We start from the raw sequence: 19495 nt of genomic DNA, 5'->3' as shown, positions 1-19495 counted from the left end.
CATTCTGACTTATAAAAGCTTGTGTTATTAAATTAAAAAAAACTTATTCGCTATAGCAAACCCACTGCTATCAAATCGACTTGAATATTATTATTCCGCGTGCAACGCACCGCGCCACCCACCCCCGAACGCCCCGTCTGTGTCGTGTCGTCACAACGACACCGCACTCCTCCCCGACCTCCGCTCACCGCCTCAGCCAGTCGCATTTTGACGGTGGACCACTGTGTACGTGATTACCTTCCTCCTTTTTAACCACAAATACTTGGTAAGTCTATAAATCTCAAGTTTAATTAAAAATAATATGAGAATTGAAGTGAAAAGCATGGGCGTTGGAAGATGAAATAGATGAATATCAATTTTCCTTTCCGATCTCCCCCGGGAACTGATCGAAGTTATATTTGTGGGGGTGGAATTTTCGAATAATAATCTCGTAGCAAATATCTGATTATTTATTTCGTCGCAAAAAGCCTATTGGAATTAACGGATCTTTTTGTTGTTGGGAGTGGCCCGCCGAGTTTTAACGAGATTTTGCGTCGGCTTATTGAGTCCGTGTTACCGTATAATGCATTCTTATTGTTTCGAAGGACTGTTGGTCTGTATGTACGGTACATCCGCTAATAAATGCACTGCCGATGCATTCTTTGCCACCAAGTTGCAGTTCTGCAAGATCGGCCGTGCTCATTTTGTGATAAATAATATCGTACATCGTAAGTAGGTACACACCTACTTATCGAACGTTTTTGATGTAAATTTAAAAATGGAACTAACATCTAGACTTCCAGGCCAAAGGAACAATTATCCTCCTAGCTACCAACAGTGTTTTTCTCATTATTACGACTTAAAATAATCCACTTATTTTTTAAAAAATAAGCAACTTGTGATACATATCGGTACATACCTAATGCATGTTTCTATAATACGTAGGTACCTATATTTTGTCAGAAACAAAATGTCCTTATTCCGTATGTATTGAAACAATGGTCTCGTGAAAAAACGCGGTGACGTTGCTATTTTCAAGGGTAGGGGTGAATTTGAAACGGGGGAGGGAGAGAGACACGTCACGGTGACTCATTTTTTGGCTTCAATAATTTTATTGCCCAATAAATATAAGACGGCAATTAATACGGTATACTACTTATTTACTTGTGTACCCATTTTCAATTTATTATTTTCAATTGTAGATGTGCAGGACCAAAATGTCTGATAGGTACCTACTTTGTTGGTTTTCTGCTAACTTCTCGAGAATTTTGGCGTCCATAATCGGGTACGAAATGTAACTTTCATATACCTACGTCCTACGCAACATTGTAGTGTAGCCCATAAAGCACTATAAACAAATTACAAAAGAGTTAAACCGGTATCGTTGATCGTCAACTTTCGCCGCTTTCGCGTTCGTCAAATTGCAATTACTTATTCACGAAATAATGATCAAAATTACTATCAATGTACATATTTAGCTGTTGATTATGAATAAATATTTTTTTTTTCTGATTGGTTCATTTCATCTGCATCATTTGAGTTGCAACTTGCATTGTAGCCAGCTAAATCGAGCTACAACATTGTAAAAATCTACGTGGGCCTGCTTATCTCCAGCCAGTTGAGAGCAAGACCTAGGTTTTTTAGGTTATTCATAAAAATGTTAAAGCATACTTTAAGCTAAGGTATGTTTTGTCTCTATCTGTCAATGTCAAATATTATAAATCGCGAGTGACAATATGGCTGAACTGCACTAAATGTATACCTACCTGGGAGTTTATTTTTGTGTTCTGAGTAGGTACCTACATAATGTATACTTTTTATCAAGCAATGTGGTAGTTTTGCCCGTTTCATATGATGTTGTAAAGGGAATACTAATTTCCTGTTCGATTTCTGTATAGTTTAAGTACCTACCTATGTGTAATATATGGTTATTTTATTTTAAAAACAAATGAGGAAAATAAAGTTCCGTGCCGCGGCCGCCGCCGGCGTAACGCACCGTTTGAATTTTAATTAAAACGTGTCACCACAATTGAATCATTTCTTCCAATTTAGTGTACGTGTTCTAGTTATTAATTATTGATTTTTGTGACTTTTAATTCAGGTCTATCCAGTTATACTCTATACTCGGACTTATTTCATAGTACCTACCTACTAAAGTTTTGAGAAGAGTACTGATAGTAAAGTAAAGCATGAAGTGAACCAGGCTTGCTAGCTCCAGTTTTTATTGTAAACAATGATTGTAACCTAACTAGTTTGGGAATTAGTACATACGTATAAGTACTTAGTGTCATAAAACAAAACATCTTGCAGTGTACACATCTATAAATATGATTAGATTTTGCTGCGTCTTGAGCCTTTTCTTTTTTAATTAAAAAAAATGTTTGAAATAAAGAAAGAAAGCATTTTTGCATTGAATTATACGCAATTAAAATTATATTTTATCCGACATAAAGTTAGGACCAGTCATCTTCTAGTTTAAAAAATAATCACCTGCAATGCATAATGTAATATCTATGTAGGTAGTATTTCAGAGACAGGACACTGGATGTGTGAGTGAGACAGTCCGATGCCCAGACTCGCGAGAAAGGGAGAAACAGTCAACACTTCCCGAATGCTAAAATCGATTGCCGGGACCCAAGCCACCCTAATACCTAACTGTTAGGGCTACATAAACGAATTAGCGCTTGTTTACAGTGCAATGCGTAAATATGCAATAAGTAGCTCTAAATGTATATTTTTTAGGTTAAAAAGGCCAGTTAAGTTTCCATCATCAATGGTTATTACAGCCCTTATTGTAAAAATTGGTAGTTCTTTTTGCAACAGTTATAATATCCATCGGTTTTTATTTTTATTTGGGTCTATAGTGAAATTGGACTTCATACCTGTTGACAGATTTATCCGATAATTAGTGAACCCCTTAATTTTTTTTTCTATATCATTGTAATTAATCCTAAATATCTATATTTTGTTTAAATTCCCGCCAAGTAATGTTGAAGGGAAATTAGATGGTATGCGATAGACACAAAACATGCATTTAACATATTCACATTGCTATGTGGATCTGTTAAATGCATTTGTCTTGTTCAATAATTAATCTAAGTTTTTAAATAAATATGCTAAAAACATGATGATTTGATTGCTTATTTGTCAATTGCCTCTTGTTGTGAATGTAGTTTTAACATGTGTTTTTAATTTTACAATACAAGATACAATAAAGATACCTACCTACTTATTACAAAATTATAGTCCATTTCGTGATAAGGGATTTGGAACTGGTTTCAAAGACTTAGGTTTGATGCCTTAAACTTAGCCTGATGGGTTGATAGCCTGATGGCTAGATTTGAGGTCAAACGCACTCATCTCTAATAGGTATCTACTTAAAAATATTTGTACTATTGTTAAGGTATGAGGTCCAGTAGCTCGGACTGTTCAATATAAACTCTAGACAGTGCGTTGGTTAGTTAATCAATAAATTGCGAGGGGAGCCGAATCCCAACTTCCGAATCCAACTACGGTTTCGCGATCGTAATAATAAAACTTTGATCGTGTTTTATGTCATCCGAATGTGCAATAAATATTTTTTTGTGAATAAAACCTACATAAAAATACTTTAAGGTAAAGTGTATTAAAAAAGTTAAAGTTTTGTCTTGTTCTGACAATTCCCAATAAAGTAATTGATAAAGTGACAAAACATTATTTAGTTTAAAGTACCTCTGCTTTTATTAAATAAAAGAACTAGCGCATAACTTGTAATTTCGCTTTGCCGATCTGCTATCATGTATATCAGGTAGGTACCTACCTATAAATTCAAATGAGTCACATAAAGGCACAGCAACGCAGGATAGGGAACTAAAGGTGCTCTGGCCCGGCTGTCTTCGGATGATTCATAGGTACATCGAATTCTTTTATAAACATGACACGTTCTCGGCTGCCGCCGCCGCCGCCGCCGTTTAATTTATGGAATACAAATTAATTTACTGAATTCTACTAAATTAGTAGGAATTTAATTAGCGCCATTTCATCTGGTAGATTATGTGGCATAGTTACCTGTGCTCGTTAAAATGAATTTTTTAATTAATTTGATGCATTCGGATCAAAAAACGCCTAGGTTAGCTAGCACCCATCCGTGAGACATATGAATTTAATTGTCTAAGTTGGTCGACTTGACGCTCCATAAAATTTTGAGACGCAACTCTTTACGTTCTATCGCTGCAGAGGTCATTGACTCCGCACAGTCGGTATGCCGAATCTCGAATTTATCGATTTGAAGGTATGATTACAATTTATTTTCTTCGAAACATGAATAAAGTAAAAACTGATATCCGTCGGGATTTTTAGGAACGCCTAATAATTCCAACCGTTCCGTTTTGGCTGTAAGATCACAATCAATGACTCAGGTAGTTAGGTACCTAGGAGGTAGTAGGATAGTAGTCAAAAAATCTCAAAGAAATTTTCATCAGCCTTCATAAAAATTATGACGTACATTGTTTTTATTTTTCCTTTTTCAATGAAATGGAGCTGAAGTCTATTTGTGAAACCAGTATCTTACTCAATGTGGCACCTGTCTTCAGTCCAAGGCGTTCGTGTAGCTACATGAGTCAGTGCACAAGTGCACAATGCAATGTCACAATAGTGTTTACGTAAAGACATCCGACCGGTCGTCCTGTCTACCTTGTTCAATGGGGTTCAACCATTATGATATTCTCTTCTGGCTTTTGTATTTAGAGTGAAATGTCTCTTCCATCAAATAAGAGAATATTAAAGTTGTGCATTTTTGACATATTTCGAATTTTCGATCAGGGTCACGTGTCCTGACACGAGTTAAAAATTTTTTACCCATCACAAAAAGTGCACAACGCCGCTAAAGAAGTTTTCACTTCAAAAAAATAAAAAATATCAAAAGTGCCTTGCCTAGCTTAGCTATCGAAGCTATTACAAGGTATGCTCAAAAACTAATCCTACTTACATTATAAATGCGAAAATTGTGAGGATGTATGTATGTGTATGTATTTGTACTCTTTCATGCAAAATATACTGGAGGGATTATTATGAAATTTAGTACACGTGTAGAATATAGCCTGGAATAACACAAATTCAAAATTCAAATTCAAATCATTTATTCAGAACTTCAATTCACATAAGGTACTTTTAGTAGTAGCCTCTGATTGAAGGAATTAATCTTGATCCTTTGTTCCGCATTTAGTCTTTGAATTAATAACTTTCCGTGATAACATTTCGGCACAGCTGCCTCCCTTGTCATTATCTATATTCAGAGCTTGTCTATTTCTGAGCTGGCAGTGTATGAACCCTGTTGTGACTGGAATTCGACCTAGCTCTGGACCATTTAATGTCGAGGATACATTTAGATCTGGAATCTAGAATAACTTAGTTCGGCCTTGATTTTACGTTAGGTACTTCCACAGACTTATTAACCTCAAGGGTACTACTTCTATTTCCCTCGAGGACGTTTTTAGTAGCTACATATATTTCTAGATTGGGCATTTTCTGCGTCGTTTTGGGCCTTGATAGTTTATAATCATGACAATGTAATCTGTATGTTATTAGAGATAAATGTGAAGGAAACTGACACTACAAATTCCATCGGAAACAAAAAAAACAATGTGATAACGTTGATGCTTTATATTCAAATACAAACAGGATATATCACAATCAAATTGGAGACTCCATAATCCGAAGGTATTCAGGATATGTTGACAAAGATTGACCTAACACAAATGCAATTGACTGATACGGAAATCTTTTGTTTCATTTATTTAGTTTCCTTTGTTACAAGTTCTTTAGATAATACCTTAGTCATTGACTGATAACAAACCTATAAATTAATAATGTTTACATTGAATGCATCGAGTCACATACATGTATTACTAATTTTATTTTTATCTTTTAAAAAAATCATTCCCGAAGGTTTGATTCACAATGCATTGCAGCTAATTTTAAAATTCCACAATGTTTTCCACTTTTCTCGTGATCTATGGCTACAAGTACACATCAAAGCATTAATTTATTATACTTAAGATAGTTATCTCAACTAGTCAGCTATGAACGAACACGCATCAGATAATTCTAACTTTTTTATATTGCGAAGTTAACATCATCTCATTTTGGACTCTGGTACATTTGAAAATAATTTGACAGATAAATTCGTATTTATATGTAGACAAACTCATCAGCTTCAAGATTTGTGTATCGTCTTTCTTTCTATTTAAATGCACACATCACTTACTCTTGTCGGTGTCATTGCGTGAATGTAACATATCCAACATCCAACAATAGTGTTTTCATTCTTCACCTTCTCCTTTTCACATACAAGTTGATAATCATCTTTTGTTGCTAAAGTTCAGCTTTTCTCACGATGTTTTCCAACGCTGTTAGATGAGGGTATCATACAAGTTTTGCCATTCAAACGTTAGATGGAGTCGAGCAACTTAAAATAAATCTGTTTCAACGTTATAAGATAAAACAAAACAACTTTAACTATGTAGAAGACCATCAAAAATTATACTTATACAGTCAGACATATTTAAAACATCTCGTATTCAGCCAATCACGACCTCATTCTCAGCTTGTTCATACCATAATAGATCTAAATGTAAACTATTCCTTTTACGGCGTCCAATGTCCTAGCAAGGCTGCGCACGAGTTCGTATTATACGAGAGCCAGGAGTGTTCCTTGGCCTATAAATAGGCAAGGTCAGTGCGGTAAGCGGTTGGCACCCGATATGATAATAATACTGATTACATTCGAGATCTGGGAGTGGTCATATCTGTTGCGATAATATTGATTAAATAACATAAAATAATACGTGTAAGGAAGGGTATACTGATATATGTACTTAACTCTCTGAATCTTTCAGCCATTGCAATTAGACGACTGCTGAGGAGAACTGACTTAAATAATATGATGTATAAAGCCGTCGGCTCTCCATGAATAATTGCAATAGCATGTACGTAATGTGTACTTAATAAATTGGCACATGAAAAAGAATCTTTGAAGAGGACCATCGGATAAACTGACTTAAAACGATGAACTAAAAATAACTTGTGATGCAGTTGTCGCGGTATTCAACATATATATTGAATCAATCTTATTTACTTTTCATGGATGATGGAGTCGAGTCTTCAAATGAACATACTAGAAATCTAATAAATGACGCGCGTATTTAAAAATATCTTTTCAGCAGATTGAAGCGTTAAACTATGAGATAACAACATTCAACAAATGTAATAAGTACGACAAATGTTTAAGGTAATAGGAACCTTATTGGAGATAAATTGGGGTCCGAAATAATTATGTGATTTATTCATGTAGGCATAAAAAATTCAATGTTCCCAAAGATATCCCAAGCTTCCTTGCAAAAAGACTATTTGTCTTCGCTGTTTTCGATGTAACGGACTGTTGGAAATCTTTTACGAATGTCAAAGGTGAACGCACCCGCTTGTTATTAATGACTAGTGCTAATAGCTCTGAAATGGCTACATTTTAGCCTAGCATAGCAGTTTGAGTTTGATTACCGTTTTTATTTAAGTACTTGTCTACTATTAAGCCCAAATTAAAAGTAAGTTAACTAGTTTTAAAAGCCCCAAACGGATCAATGATTGTAACAATTGCATACTCAATGAGGTTCAGTTCGTCGTAAATCACCAGAACGGTACGTGTCGAGGCCGGCGCTCTGCTTACGGTGAAATTTTAATAACATGACTTTCTACGTCGCATTGGCGGTGGCTGCGGCGGTAGAGGCTGTATGACTCACTCGGTTCACTGTACGCCTGTGCCTCTGCACACAGTGGATCGATTCCCAAAAGTTGGCATCACTGGCTGGAAATAAATACGCACGGTCAGGATTTAAAAATAACGGATTTAAAATTAAATTGGAACAATCACAATTTGTGAATGAATCAAATTAATGAATCTGAGTCTGTTGAAAGAGTTCACTTATCGCTAAATTCGCAGACCGCCAGGAAATTCCGCAGTGATGCCTAATTTGAATGTTAAATCACTTAATAGGTATGTAATTTGAATGACAATAACTTTGTAACAGACAGATTTTATTGTAGATTAATGGAAAGCATTTTCGACAGCGAATTCAACAATAGATTTTAATTGTTCTTTTCTAAGTACGATTGCTACTTTTTGTTCACTTTACTTACATTGTAATTGTCCATTTAGCAGTTAGTATTTTATCTCAAATGTTCTTTTCCACTATATATCTTTCACTACAAGATATTACATCAATCAACCCTTCGCTTTCGACATTACGATCTCACCACTAAAGGCCATTTTGAGGTCATTTGGTCGGGTCGGCCGACCATATGGTGCGTTGGGACACTTCTCGGCGCCAAGACCAAGAAAGAATTTATTTTATCTCCTATCCTGTTCATTCATAGCACCCGTATAAGGCTTTGTAAGCTATAAGTACCGCTAAGCGGACATTACAATAGTGCGTTGATTTTATTTATCCAATGTCATATGGCGTTTGTTGCCTTTTGTAGCCACGATGTAATTTTTTTGTATGTCATTAATTGCCATCTTATTGTGCTAACTCTTAACATTAAAAATTCGTAAATAAAGAACTGAAAACCTCGTTCATACATTAGAAACGTTATATGGAGTGGAGACCAGCGTGCAGACTTGTTACAGACACACAAATGTTGAAGCAAATAAAGCATTGACAGTTCCATAGATGATTTTGATATCCTCGATAGACGTTTTTGTGACATCATGATTCTATTCGTAACGTTCGTAGTAAGATAGTTTCTTTTTTCTTTCGAGACGTGAATTACTTTTGTATGATTCATTAGTACCTAAACAGTGGGATTAACAAACGGTTTAAATGCGTCATTTATCGATTTGGTACGTGGCTGGCACCTACATTCTTTCCTGGCCTAACGACATTTGATAAGGAAACCAACGAAAAACGAGGAAACATGTTTATGAATACAAATGAGCTGGTAAAATAAGATCATTTTACAAAATGGCGTGTGATGGTTAAATCGGTTCCGGAGAGAAAAAAGGAACTTTCTCGTTTTTAGGTTGGGTAATGCAATTTAGTTGATGTAATTAGCAATTTTAAGCATCAATGCTTTTATTTTTTCTAAACATGTTTACAGCTATTCAACATGCGATAAATTCGTAATAACAGTTATCGAATCGTTGTACACTGGAGTATTGATTGGCGCTTGCAGTTTTGAATAAATTTGCCGCCATTTTGGCTTTCAATCCCCCATCTTGATCGAGGGATTAATTATTCCTGCCTGTCCAGTGGGATTGTTTCGTCAAATTAATTGACGGGGTTCCGTGGTAATTGGTCTAGTGAAAATTTCAGACTTAACACAACTTTGCCGTATGCTGTGTTTAACAGACCATATCACGTTGCGGTACCTCGCAGATATATGATCTCACCACTAAATCTAATGCACGGCTAACGTTGCAGTCGAACAAAAAGTAGGTTTATCTCGGCTTATATCTTACACTTCCTATTTGCCGTATAAAATTATATCTAGTGTAAAAAATCATCTGGGCAAAAAAAAATAAAAATTGGATATTGTTTATTATTTTTTAAATATATTCGAAGTTTTTGATCGATAAAATTGGCATATTTATTTTTAAAATGTTAACCACAGATATGTTATCCGATCATAAATTCTGCTAGTGAGGCTCTGCCTAACTTTATTTGGCAAAGACAATGGTATCTACGGTCGACGACACCGCAGCAGGCGCGAAGCTAACCGAAAACCGTGTTAGCACCAAAGGCATATTGCCTTCCTTTTGTTCTAACAATATAACGTTTTCTTTGTTAGGTATCTCTTTCGGGTTCTGCCTACTGTAAGTAGTATATGTTATCTTATATGAATCAAAATCTATGAGAACCATCGATTATGTTTTAGAATAATCTCTCTCAAAATAATCAATAAATTTACATACTATTTGTTTTTTTTTTGCCGAGTTAAGTATTTTCTTTATCTATATATTCTAATCCAATCCTTGGGGATCGTTATTATCACATTAACAAAAGTCTCTTTCGTCGACTTGTAGTGGAATAAAACTTCCCTCATTTACATGTCCCAAATCTACCAATTTTATTGAGCGATTTTATTAGTTACCCAATTTGCGCACACAGAAACTTACAGAAATGAAGTAAGTAATTATTTAAGGCATTAGCTAAATAAATAAATATATATTAAATTCATATATTTCAAATATATATTAAATTCATATAAGACAAATCACACAGATTGAGCTAGCCCCAAAGTTAGTTTATAGATAAATCCAATCACAAAAAGATCATTTCTCGACCGGGGATCGAACCGGGGACCGCTCGGTTCAGAGGCAAGCACTTTACCACTGCGCCACCGAGGTTGTCAAATTAGCTAGCAGGTACTAAAGGTAACTAAATCATATTCATAACACTCCTTACTTACCCATCCCATCACATACGGCTAAAGTCTCGTTTACAATGCTCGTTTATGATTCAAATCTGTCCACTACATTCCTTATTGTTATTCATGTTTTCGCAATCACATGCATGGAAGGACAATAGGACGAGATTATGCTAGCTATATGCCACAGACCATCACAGTCTTTGAATTTATTATTAGAAAAAGTATTCTAAATTCTGTGGCCACAGATTTTGCCGATTTTATTATAAGGCTTGTACAATTAAACAGAAATCTAGGTTAGTCTTCATGCACTGAATTTAAAATGGTATGTGAAAAATATCATCAAAGTTTCTAAGATGTTTCAAAGTTTTTTTATTCGCATTGTTAGCAATGATTGAAACTCGATTCATTTCTTGAATTTATATGTTTAATTAATAAAAAATATAATAATTGGCAAGACACGCATCTGTATATCATGAAGCAAGCTTGAAAGCAAATCAAATTATGCAATAAAAAAACAAATAAAGAAGATGTGAGAAGTTGTAGAAAATTGCAGCGTGTTGAGTTTTCTTTTTTAAACTACTTTTGGCATAATTGTACACTATTTTTGAGACTATTTTATATGTAGAGTGACAATATGTATGTGATAATTAATTTGCAATTAAGTACTTACCTAATTATCCAGATTCACTAGTTTGTCGCGCCTCTTCTACTTCCCCTGCTCTTTGGAAGTCGCCAATATTTTTTTCGCTAAACTAAATCAAGTTTAGTGAAAAAATAAATTAGATCTTAAGTTGGAATTATAAAAAAAAAGATTTTGATTTGATCAACTTCTGTGATTGCAAATATGCACACTGTTACATTACCCACGACGCTTATAGGTACTTTAGTCATTTCCATCATAGGAAAATTCTAGCCATATGTTTGGAAAATATACAACTTATTTTGTTTATACTGTGTGGTGATCCCATAGAATCAACTAAAAGTATTTTATATGTACTAAATCTAATCTTATACCCTTCACGCACTTTACAACATGCTTGTATTTCTATGACCTCATCTCGATTTTATCTGATGAAGTCCACGATACACACAAATATAGTCTTGTTTGTTTGTAAATGTGTCGTTAGAGACTTTAACTTTTTACTGTTTACGAACATGAATATATTAACCACATAATGGATATTTCACCACAAATTTTGTGCCTGAAATAGCTACAAAACGGATATAACATCGGTACTTATTTAGCGATATTTTTATTTAGGTAAATAGTAACTAAATCGGTACCTAATGCACTTACCGGTTTATATAACATTTTAGTTACCTTTGTTATAATAAGTATGTTAATTGAAACAACACCTAATCAAATAATTTATTCAGAAAAAATAATGATCACGTCAAATTTTTTACTACAAACTAAGTACTCAAAAAGCTACAAATTGTTAGCTAAATTACATTTGAATGGATTTTTTAAACTAAGTACCTACTTTAGTAATTTTTTCGGAAGGAACTAATATTTTTTTTAGTTCAGTGAAAACAATTGAATTGGACATCGGGAAGTCGGTCATTTTTAACTTGCAAGATTTGTACTTAACATACAATACAAGTTAAGTTAAATAAAAGCTTTAAAAAAAGGAATTCAAATAAGTAGATCGTGTAAGATAATACGTACGTCTCGCACAGTGGTCCCGTATGTAGAAGGTAACCACATTCGAGTAGGAACAACACGTCTGCTCATTCAAATTCCATGCAAGTTCAAGACAACAGAATTCGCCGGAAATTGGAATAAGATGGGTTTGGTTTCCATCCGCCCTCCTCGTAGGGTTTTGATGAAACAACTTTTGTATTTAGTTAGTTCAAGTTGATTCATTTATTTTATACTAGATGTTGCTCGGGGCTCCCGTGGAAATTTTGAGATAAAATATGACTATATCTTATCTCAAAATATATTATAGCTATCTTAGATAAGGTACCTTTAAATGCTGAAAGAATTTTTTAAATCGGTTCGGTAGTTTCAGAGATTACCCGCCTCAAACATACAAACTCACAAACGCTTACCTCTTTATAATAATAGATTATAGATAGATTCCACTAACTGCATCATCCAAAAAATACTTACGTTTTTATGCACAGTAGTCCCATTAAATCCACGAATACCTACCTCAAAATCGGCCCAAAGCGTGAAGAAGCAACAAACGAACTTTTACTCACAAACTTTCGCATAGTGATTTAAGAGTAAGGATGGTGTACCTGAGAGGACGCGTCGTTTATTGCGTTAATACAATTGGCAAGTTTTAACATCTCATCGCTAATTTTCAATCAAAAATCAAAGGCAGCATTCGATCATACATATCACTTAAAAATAGATCTAAGGTTTATGATTGTTTGTAGCTTATCAAATTATGAAACATCTTTATCGTTATCAAATTCAATTTATTATATTCGCATCGCCAAAACATAAGTTTATTTTGGCCTTGGCCACTCAATGGTATGCAGTGCAAGAGTGTAAACAATATGGTTTTCGGATATTTTATATATTTGGATATGTTAGTAGGTATCGATTCATTATATAAGGATATAATGAATAGAATCATACTAATATGATAAATGCGAAATCCTGTGTGGATGTATGTGTGTATGTTTGTTGTTACTCTTTCACGCAAAATCTACTGTTATTTGGAGGGATTGTTATGAAATTTGGTACACTGGTAGAATATATACCTGGAAACAGAGTACTTCCCGAAATTATCATGTGAGCGAAGCCCGGGCAAATTTATATTGTATTTAAATAATGATAGCGTTTCCATTCCCTGAGAAACTTTTACATTAATGTGGGAAGAATGCGCGGTGCGTGGTGGGCGTCTCCAATTACAGTTAGCAAGCTGCGCGGGCGCATATCAGCCTGATACACTAAACTGGCAACACTAGTTCTCGCACTTACGGTTACAAAGTTGTTGAGCTTGCCACTTTTCTTGATGAGTCACTTTCTTTTGTTTATGTTTTTTACGTAGACCGTTTGAAATATTGATAAAACTACGATTGTACATCCATTTTTCTCAATGTTAATACAAATTTTGTCATTACCAGACAGGATCAAAGATTTGTATAGAAAGGTTTCTTCTTAAATTTATTCTAAACATTAACCGTCTGGTTGGAATTGAAAGGGTCTTTGTTTGCTCGTAATAACCCTAAACAGTGGTCCAATGTTCATCGGACCAAAACGTCTCATTTCGGCCCGAATTTCAATCATTTGGCCAAAATAAGACATTTTCAAAAAATATTTGGTATTTGGTCTTTTGCTCATCTGTAGGCCTAATTCTCTTTGTCACGGACCATTTACTGCGCTTACGCATGTTATTCGTCACGTTTGGAATTGACGCATACATTTCTTTGAATAACATTATTGACAACGTGCTTAAACGTTATCGAAGTAAATGATTAAAACTATGTATAGTGTAGTTTTAATGTAAACAATTAAGGAAAATACTATATGACGTTTACTCACGATAGTTGTTGGTTATTTTTGATTGGATAATTAAGATTTGGAAAACATCGTAAATAAGATTTGGAAACTTGCTCTTTGGTTGATTATCAACTTTTGTGTGAAATGGAGAAGGCAATGGCAAACCACTCCATTAATAGTGCCAAGAAAGTCGTTGTATGTTTCATTCCACGTAATGACCACGACCCGCAGCCATAAGGAATACGACTATAAAGAAGAATTTGTATCAAAGTATGTATACTTATGTGCGTGTGAGTGACAAAAAAATCAACCACCTGATTTTATTTTAAACACTGTCCCTTGAGTCATTATAGTTAATAATGAAATTTGATATAAGTACGTAAAATCTGCAACACGACGAAATAGGTACTACATTCCGCCTAGAGTTTCGTTTTAATAAATAATCGTGGATTAGTCGCTATCGGTGCAAAGTCAGTTCAATTCTGATTTCCGAGCGTTCTTTTTTCAGATTACCCTAAATACCCGCAATGGCCTGCTCAGTCAGCGACGCTCCCTCCCTCAAGGACTTGCCGAAGGTCGCCACTGATCTCAAGAGCCAGCTCGAAGGGTTCAACACCAGCTGTTTGAAGGACGTAGACACCAACGAGAAAATTGTGTTGCCATCTGCTGAAGGTAATTATTATAAAGTAGGCCGGCTCGAAGGATTATCTCTTTTTCACGTGCTACATTCGGGGCTGTGACGCTGCGAAACCTGAGGTTGCATTTGTTTCGAAGGACTACCTATGTATTAAGTCTTATTCTTGTCTTATTCTATTCTTCGTTGCTCAGGGTCGTGGTGATTATTATAAAATGTAGAATAATATAGGCTCCATCGTAACAAGATGGCGTCAGAGAGCCATGAATCAAACGTTCTGGAGCATGGGAGTTAATAATTCTGCAGTAGTGTCATAATAAAATTTTTGACAAAGAAACAGTATCTGGTTTCAATAAAGGCCCAGACTAGATTATGCAGTTATGATATGAAAATATGTAGTTACGTTAGTACGTCCAATCAGATCTTTTTAAATACCTCAATGTTGTAGTAAACTAAACAACGTTTTCATTCACGGCAGACCTAGCGAACGAAAGGCAACATTCAGCGCTTCTACAAGGCGTAGAACAATTCCAAACTTCCTCCCTCAGGAGAACAGACACCGTAGAAAAAATTGTACTACCAAACGCACTAGGTATTTTGAGGGTGGATTGTGGTTTTAATCGTAAACAGCCTCTACATGCTATGCACCTTCGGCCGATTTCGTAATCTATAATAATTTTAAAACGAAATTATTCCATTTTCAAAACTTAAAAAAGAAATGAAGGAAATCGTTCAGAAATCCGTCGAAACGTGTGATAACAACTTTTTATGCCACTAAACACGTGTGACTCATGTGTGGCTGGCTTTATATAAAAAAAGTCATTAACTTTAATTTTAGGTTATTAACCAAAAACTAGGCGCCGTTGTTTTTATTAAAATTAATGTTAATTTAATTAGGTGTTGATTTACAATGAAGAGCCTAACATTTTAACGTTTTGACTTTCCGCATGTGATTTTATTATTCAGTTTATGATCTTCGCCTTTGCCAATATTCGGAAGAACTAAAAAAATATATGTGTCTGTTTCAGATGTTGCCACCGAGAAAAATCAAAAGTCCCTATTCGATGGAATTGAAAAGTTTGACGCTAGCCGGTTGAAGCACACAGAGACACAAGAAAAGAACCCCCTTCCTGATAAAGATGGTAATTTTTTTGTTTGTATCTATAAAACCACGCATTATGCATGTGCTGTATGCACTATAATTTTACGATTTGTAGTTGAAAAATTACACCTGTATATTTGAACAGTTAACATGGCAAAGCAATTTATGTAACAGTTATCAATATATGTTACAGTATCCAAGTATGTAACAGTTACTATAAATGCCTTTTTATAGTTTTTTTTTTTATATTTCTATATTATTTTGCAATTTAAATGTGGCACGCTTTAATATTATATAAAAATAATAATCAGTCAGCTTCATAATTATTGGTTTACAAAGATTCCAAACGCTATTTTCAGTACCCTCCTTCTTCATCCAGTTGACATTTTCCCAATATGCACGAATCTGTACAAGGTATACCCTCAAATAAATGAGGCATAGTCTGAAGTCGCTCCCTATTTCCTGTCCAAGACGACCCCATCACACCATATGGCTTTTACTACCATTTTCCAGAACCCTAACCAAAACCAAAACTTAAGTAGATGTCCCAATTAAGTCTGCATTAAGTAATCAAGATAAATTTATATTCAGTCGCAATGACATTCGTATTAGAGCTCCATTTAGCTTATCCAATAATCAGTTATGAAGCTGATCACACTGTATAATAAATCGTGAAATATTTTAATTTGCGCTGATTAAATGCTTTTTATTTTTATTTATTTGTCCCCTTGCACGATTTTGCTTTACGCCAGTTGTCGCCGCGGAGAAGGCACACCAAAACCTGCTGGAGGGGGTGGAACACTTTGACAAGAGTCAGATGAAACACGCGACCACAGAAGAAAAGAACCCGCTGCCGCCTATGGAAGGTCTATTTCACTGCTTTTATATTTCTGCTTATGAGTTATTTAACTTTGTTTTATGTTAAGTTTTTGTATGCGTTATTATTTTACAAAACATTTAGATAATTAACTAAAAGTACTTATATCGTTTCTATTTACGTTTAAAAAGAAACATTTAAATGTGCTCAATTTCGAACTGTTGTGTACTTTTGGAAAGTAAGTACTTATTTAAAAATGTATTTTTCTTTAGTTTTGAAACTTTTTTTTCATCCTTTCTTTGCTTAAGCAACGAACTCAGAAACCTAACTAAGTATTTTATCTTGAAGTAATGCACAATAATAATCATGACATATAAATTTACACAAAATCTGGTGAAAGTCCACACTTCCATACTAATATTATAAATGCGAAAGTCTGTCTGCCTGCCTGTCACGATTTCACGGCTAACCGCTGAGCCGATTTTGATGAGATTTAGAAAAGAATATATAATAATAGATACATAGGCTACCGCGGGCGGAGATGCTGGCAACAGCTAATACCTACACTACATTATAAGCTTCTAACATTTTTTTATTTTATTTAACAGCTATCGAAGCTGAGAAAGAGAAGAACAAGTTCTTAAATGGCATTGAGAACTTCGACCCCACTAAGTTGAAGCACACGGAGACTTGCGAAAAGAACCCACTACCCACCAAGGACGTCATCGAGCAGGAGAAGACTGCCTGAACTGCTCCATCCAAGCTCTCGCAATTATATCCCGCTAGTATCGCCGTATTTTAAAATCGATGTAAGTTACGTAATCGTCCCGTTTGTGGTGTCCATTGGGCGGTAAGGGTTGCCAAACCTTAAACTTTCGTTTGCTTTGAATCTTTTCTCCGAAAACAAATGTAAATTCGATGAAATCAATCGCCAGAGCGCTTCCCATATAATTAGGTAAAAACTGGGGAAATATGAAAGAGTTGGCAACCCTAAAAGTAAGGAATGTTCTAATGTGGATAGATTAAAAAAAAGGAACGGATACCACTAATGGGTCCTTATCATTAGTTGATAGGAATCAAAATTTCTATGTCACTTTTAACGGTATATATTTTAGTAAGTGTATTTTACGAGCATTTTATAATTTAATTTATATTGAAGAAATAATTAAGTATTATGTCCAGTACTGATTTATTTAAGCTGGGAACACATTGCACTCCAACTTATCTTGATTGTGCTTGTGTTCTCTATTAATTTAGTTGAGAATATTTTATATTTGAATTAAAATGAGATTCACGCATCTGTATGTATGAGATGCCTCTGGTCTGGTCAATAAATAAATTAGGAGTGTAGTTACCAACTCTCATTTGGATCTAAATTTATTATTTGGCTTTGATTTCACTGTTAATGTTATATTTCACGAAATATCATGTTAACCGAGAAATAAAACATCGAAAAAGTTGTGTAATAATATTGCTCAAGCTATGAATGTAATAGATAAGAATCTGTCTGGTTCCAGAAAAGCAATAGTTTTTCAAGATTTGTACTGAATTAGAATAACAATAATATTTTATATTGTCATATACATCAATAATTTTTCAATTTTATAATAATTGTATGCTATCGATGCCAATACTGAAAACATTTTTACCGGAATTTTGTATGTTTTACAGACGGTGCTTTTTATAAATATAGATTGAGAAAAACAAGCTCAATGGTTTTATTCCATGTCTTCAACCTTGCCGTCACAGATTATATAACACTTGCAACGTACACGGAATAGGTACCTACTAATTCCATGTCCAGAACCCGGATATAACACACAAGGTTTTATTGAGAAGGTATCGCCACGACACCATTCAGTGTCTGTAATGCCGGCTCCACACTATCGACGAAGAGTTTACCAAACTTGGCGGATACGCACAATACATTGCTGGTGTTTCAATGCAGTAAATAAAAGCACATTACTAACTATGCAATCTTCACGCATTCGCGTTGGAATGTGTCTGAATGCGACTACAGTGTGGAGCTGGCGTGGCATTATGATTTGATAGCAATCGGTATTCGGATCGAAGACAGAGAAAGCAAATTCGGATCACAGATAAACATTTTTATGAAGCAAACATGACGAGCCGTGAGTCAGGCTCACCTCAATGGGCTGACCATTCATCAACCAAGATTTCAAGACTATAGCTTTGATAGCGATGCCACTCGATATCGATAACGTACAAAGAAGCAATCAATGCCAATACAATTTTGTATGTCTAATGTTTTTATATCTGTGGATGTCTTGCACTATCGATAGTGTAGCTCAATGCGCAAAATTCAAAATTCAAAATATTTTGTTCAATTTAGGATGATATACATCACTTATTTTTGATTTTGATTTATTGACGTCAACAAAATTACTTAAACTAAATCTACTGCTGGCTTCCAAAGCGCAGGTGAAGAAGAAGCGGCGCAACAAACTTCACCGCAGCCTTTTCTCCAAGGATGTCAATTAACAAATATAGGTCTTATACATATATTAAAAATTAGGAGGACGAATTTACATCATTATTAAAAATGTCAAAATTTGAATGAATAAATAAAATAAAAGTTGTATTTCCAATAAAATTATTGAAAATTGACACATAAAGCTAAATGTACAAAACGTACGTAATAATGTCATAAATCAATTACATATGTTATGAGGATACTGCACCATGCTTAGGCCAAACATTATTGTCGTTCACATAATCATCAGACTTGTAATATGCCTTTTTACAAAGTACTTCTTTTATATAATTTCTAAGTTTTTTGTCCGGCAAATCAAGAATCCATTTAGGCAATTTATTATAAAAACGAATACAGTTCCCAACAAAAGACGTTCTAACTTTGGCCAACCGATGCCCGGGGACAGACAAATTATCTTTATTACGTAAGGCTCTATCAGTGTAATCACCAACTTTTTAAAATAAGTTTAAATTTTTCCGGACATGCATGTTGTCAAATATGTGTTGAGAGGGTAAATTTACGAGGTTTATGTGTTGAGAGGGTAAATTTACGAAAGTTAAAATATTAATATCTTTAAAAAAATCTCTAAGGGAATCCCTTCTCCTCAA

The 19495-nt window shown here is 34.6% G+C and overlaps 1 protein-coding gene across 3 annotated transcripts; it reads left to right on the top strand.

Annotated features, from left to right (window-relative positions):
• The first annotated feature begins 110 nt into the window (after positions 1-110).
• Positions 111-18100, top strand: cib (ciboulot). Of its 3 annotated transcripts, XM_053748951.2 has the most exons (6): positions 114-265; positions 14349-14512; positions 14953-15066; positions 15503-15616; positions 16329-16442; positions 17002-18100. In XM_053748951.2, the coding sequence occupies exons 2-6, from the start codon at positions 14368-14370 to the stop codon at positions 17139-17141; spliced, it is 627 nt and encodes a 208-aa protein (XP_053604926.1). In that variant the 5' UTR covers positions 114-265; positions 14349-14367; the 3' UTR covers positions 17142-18100. The 3 variants fall into 3 exon arrangements, with proteins under 3 accessions (XP_053604928.1, XP_053604926.1, XP_053604927.1); XM_053748953.1 differs by lacking the exon at positions 16329-16442 and having other exon boundaries at positions 111-265; XM_053748952.1 differs by lacking the exon at positions 14953-15066 and having other exon boundaries at positions 117-265.
• The last annotated feature ends 1395 nt before the right edge of the window (positions 18101-19495 follow it).

Source organism: Plodia interpunctella, chromosome 8 (assembly GCF_027563975.2).
Source record: "Plodia interpunctella isolate USDA-ARS_2022_Savannah chromosome 8, ilPloInte3.2, whole genome shotgun sequence".
Lineage (NCBI taxonomy): Eukaryota > Metazoa > Arthropoda > Insecta > Lepidoptera > Pyralidae > Plodia > Plodia interpunctella.
This window is presented reverse-complemented; position numbering and strand designations above follow the sequence as displayed.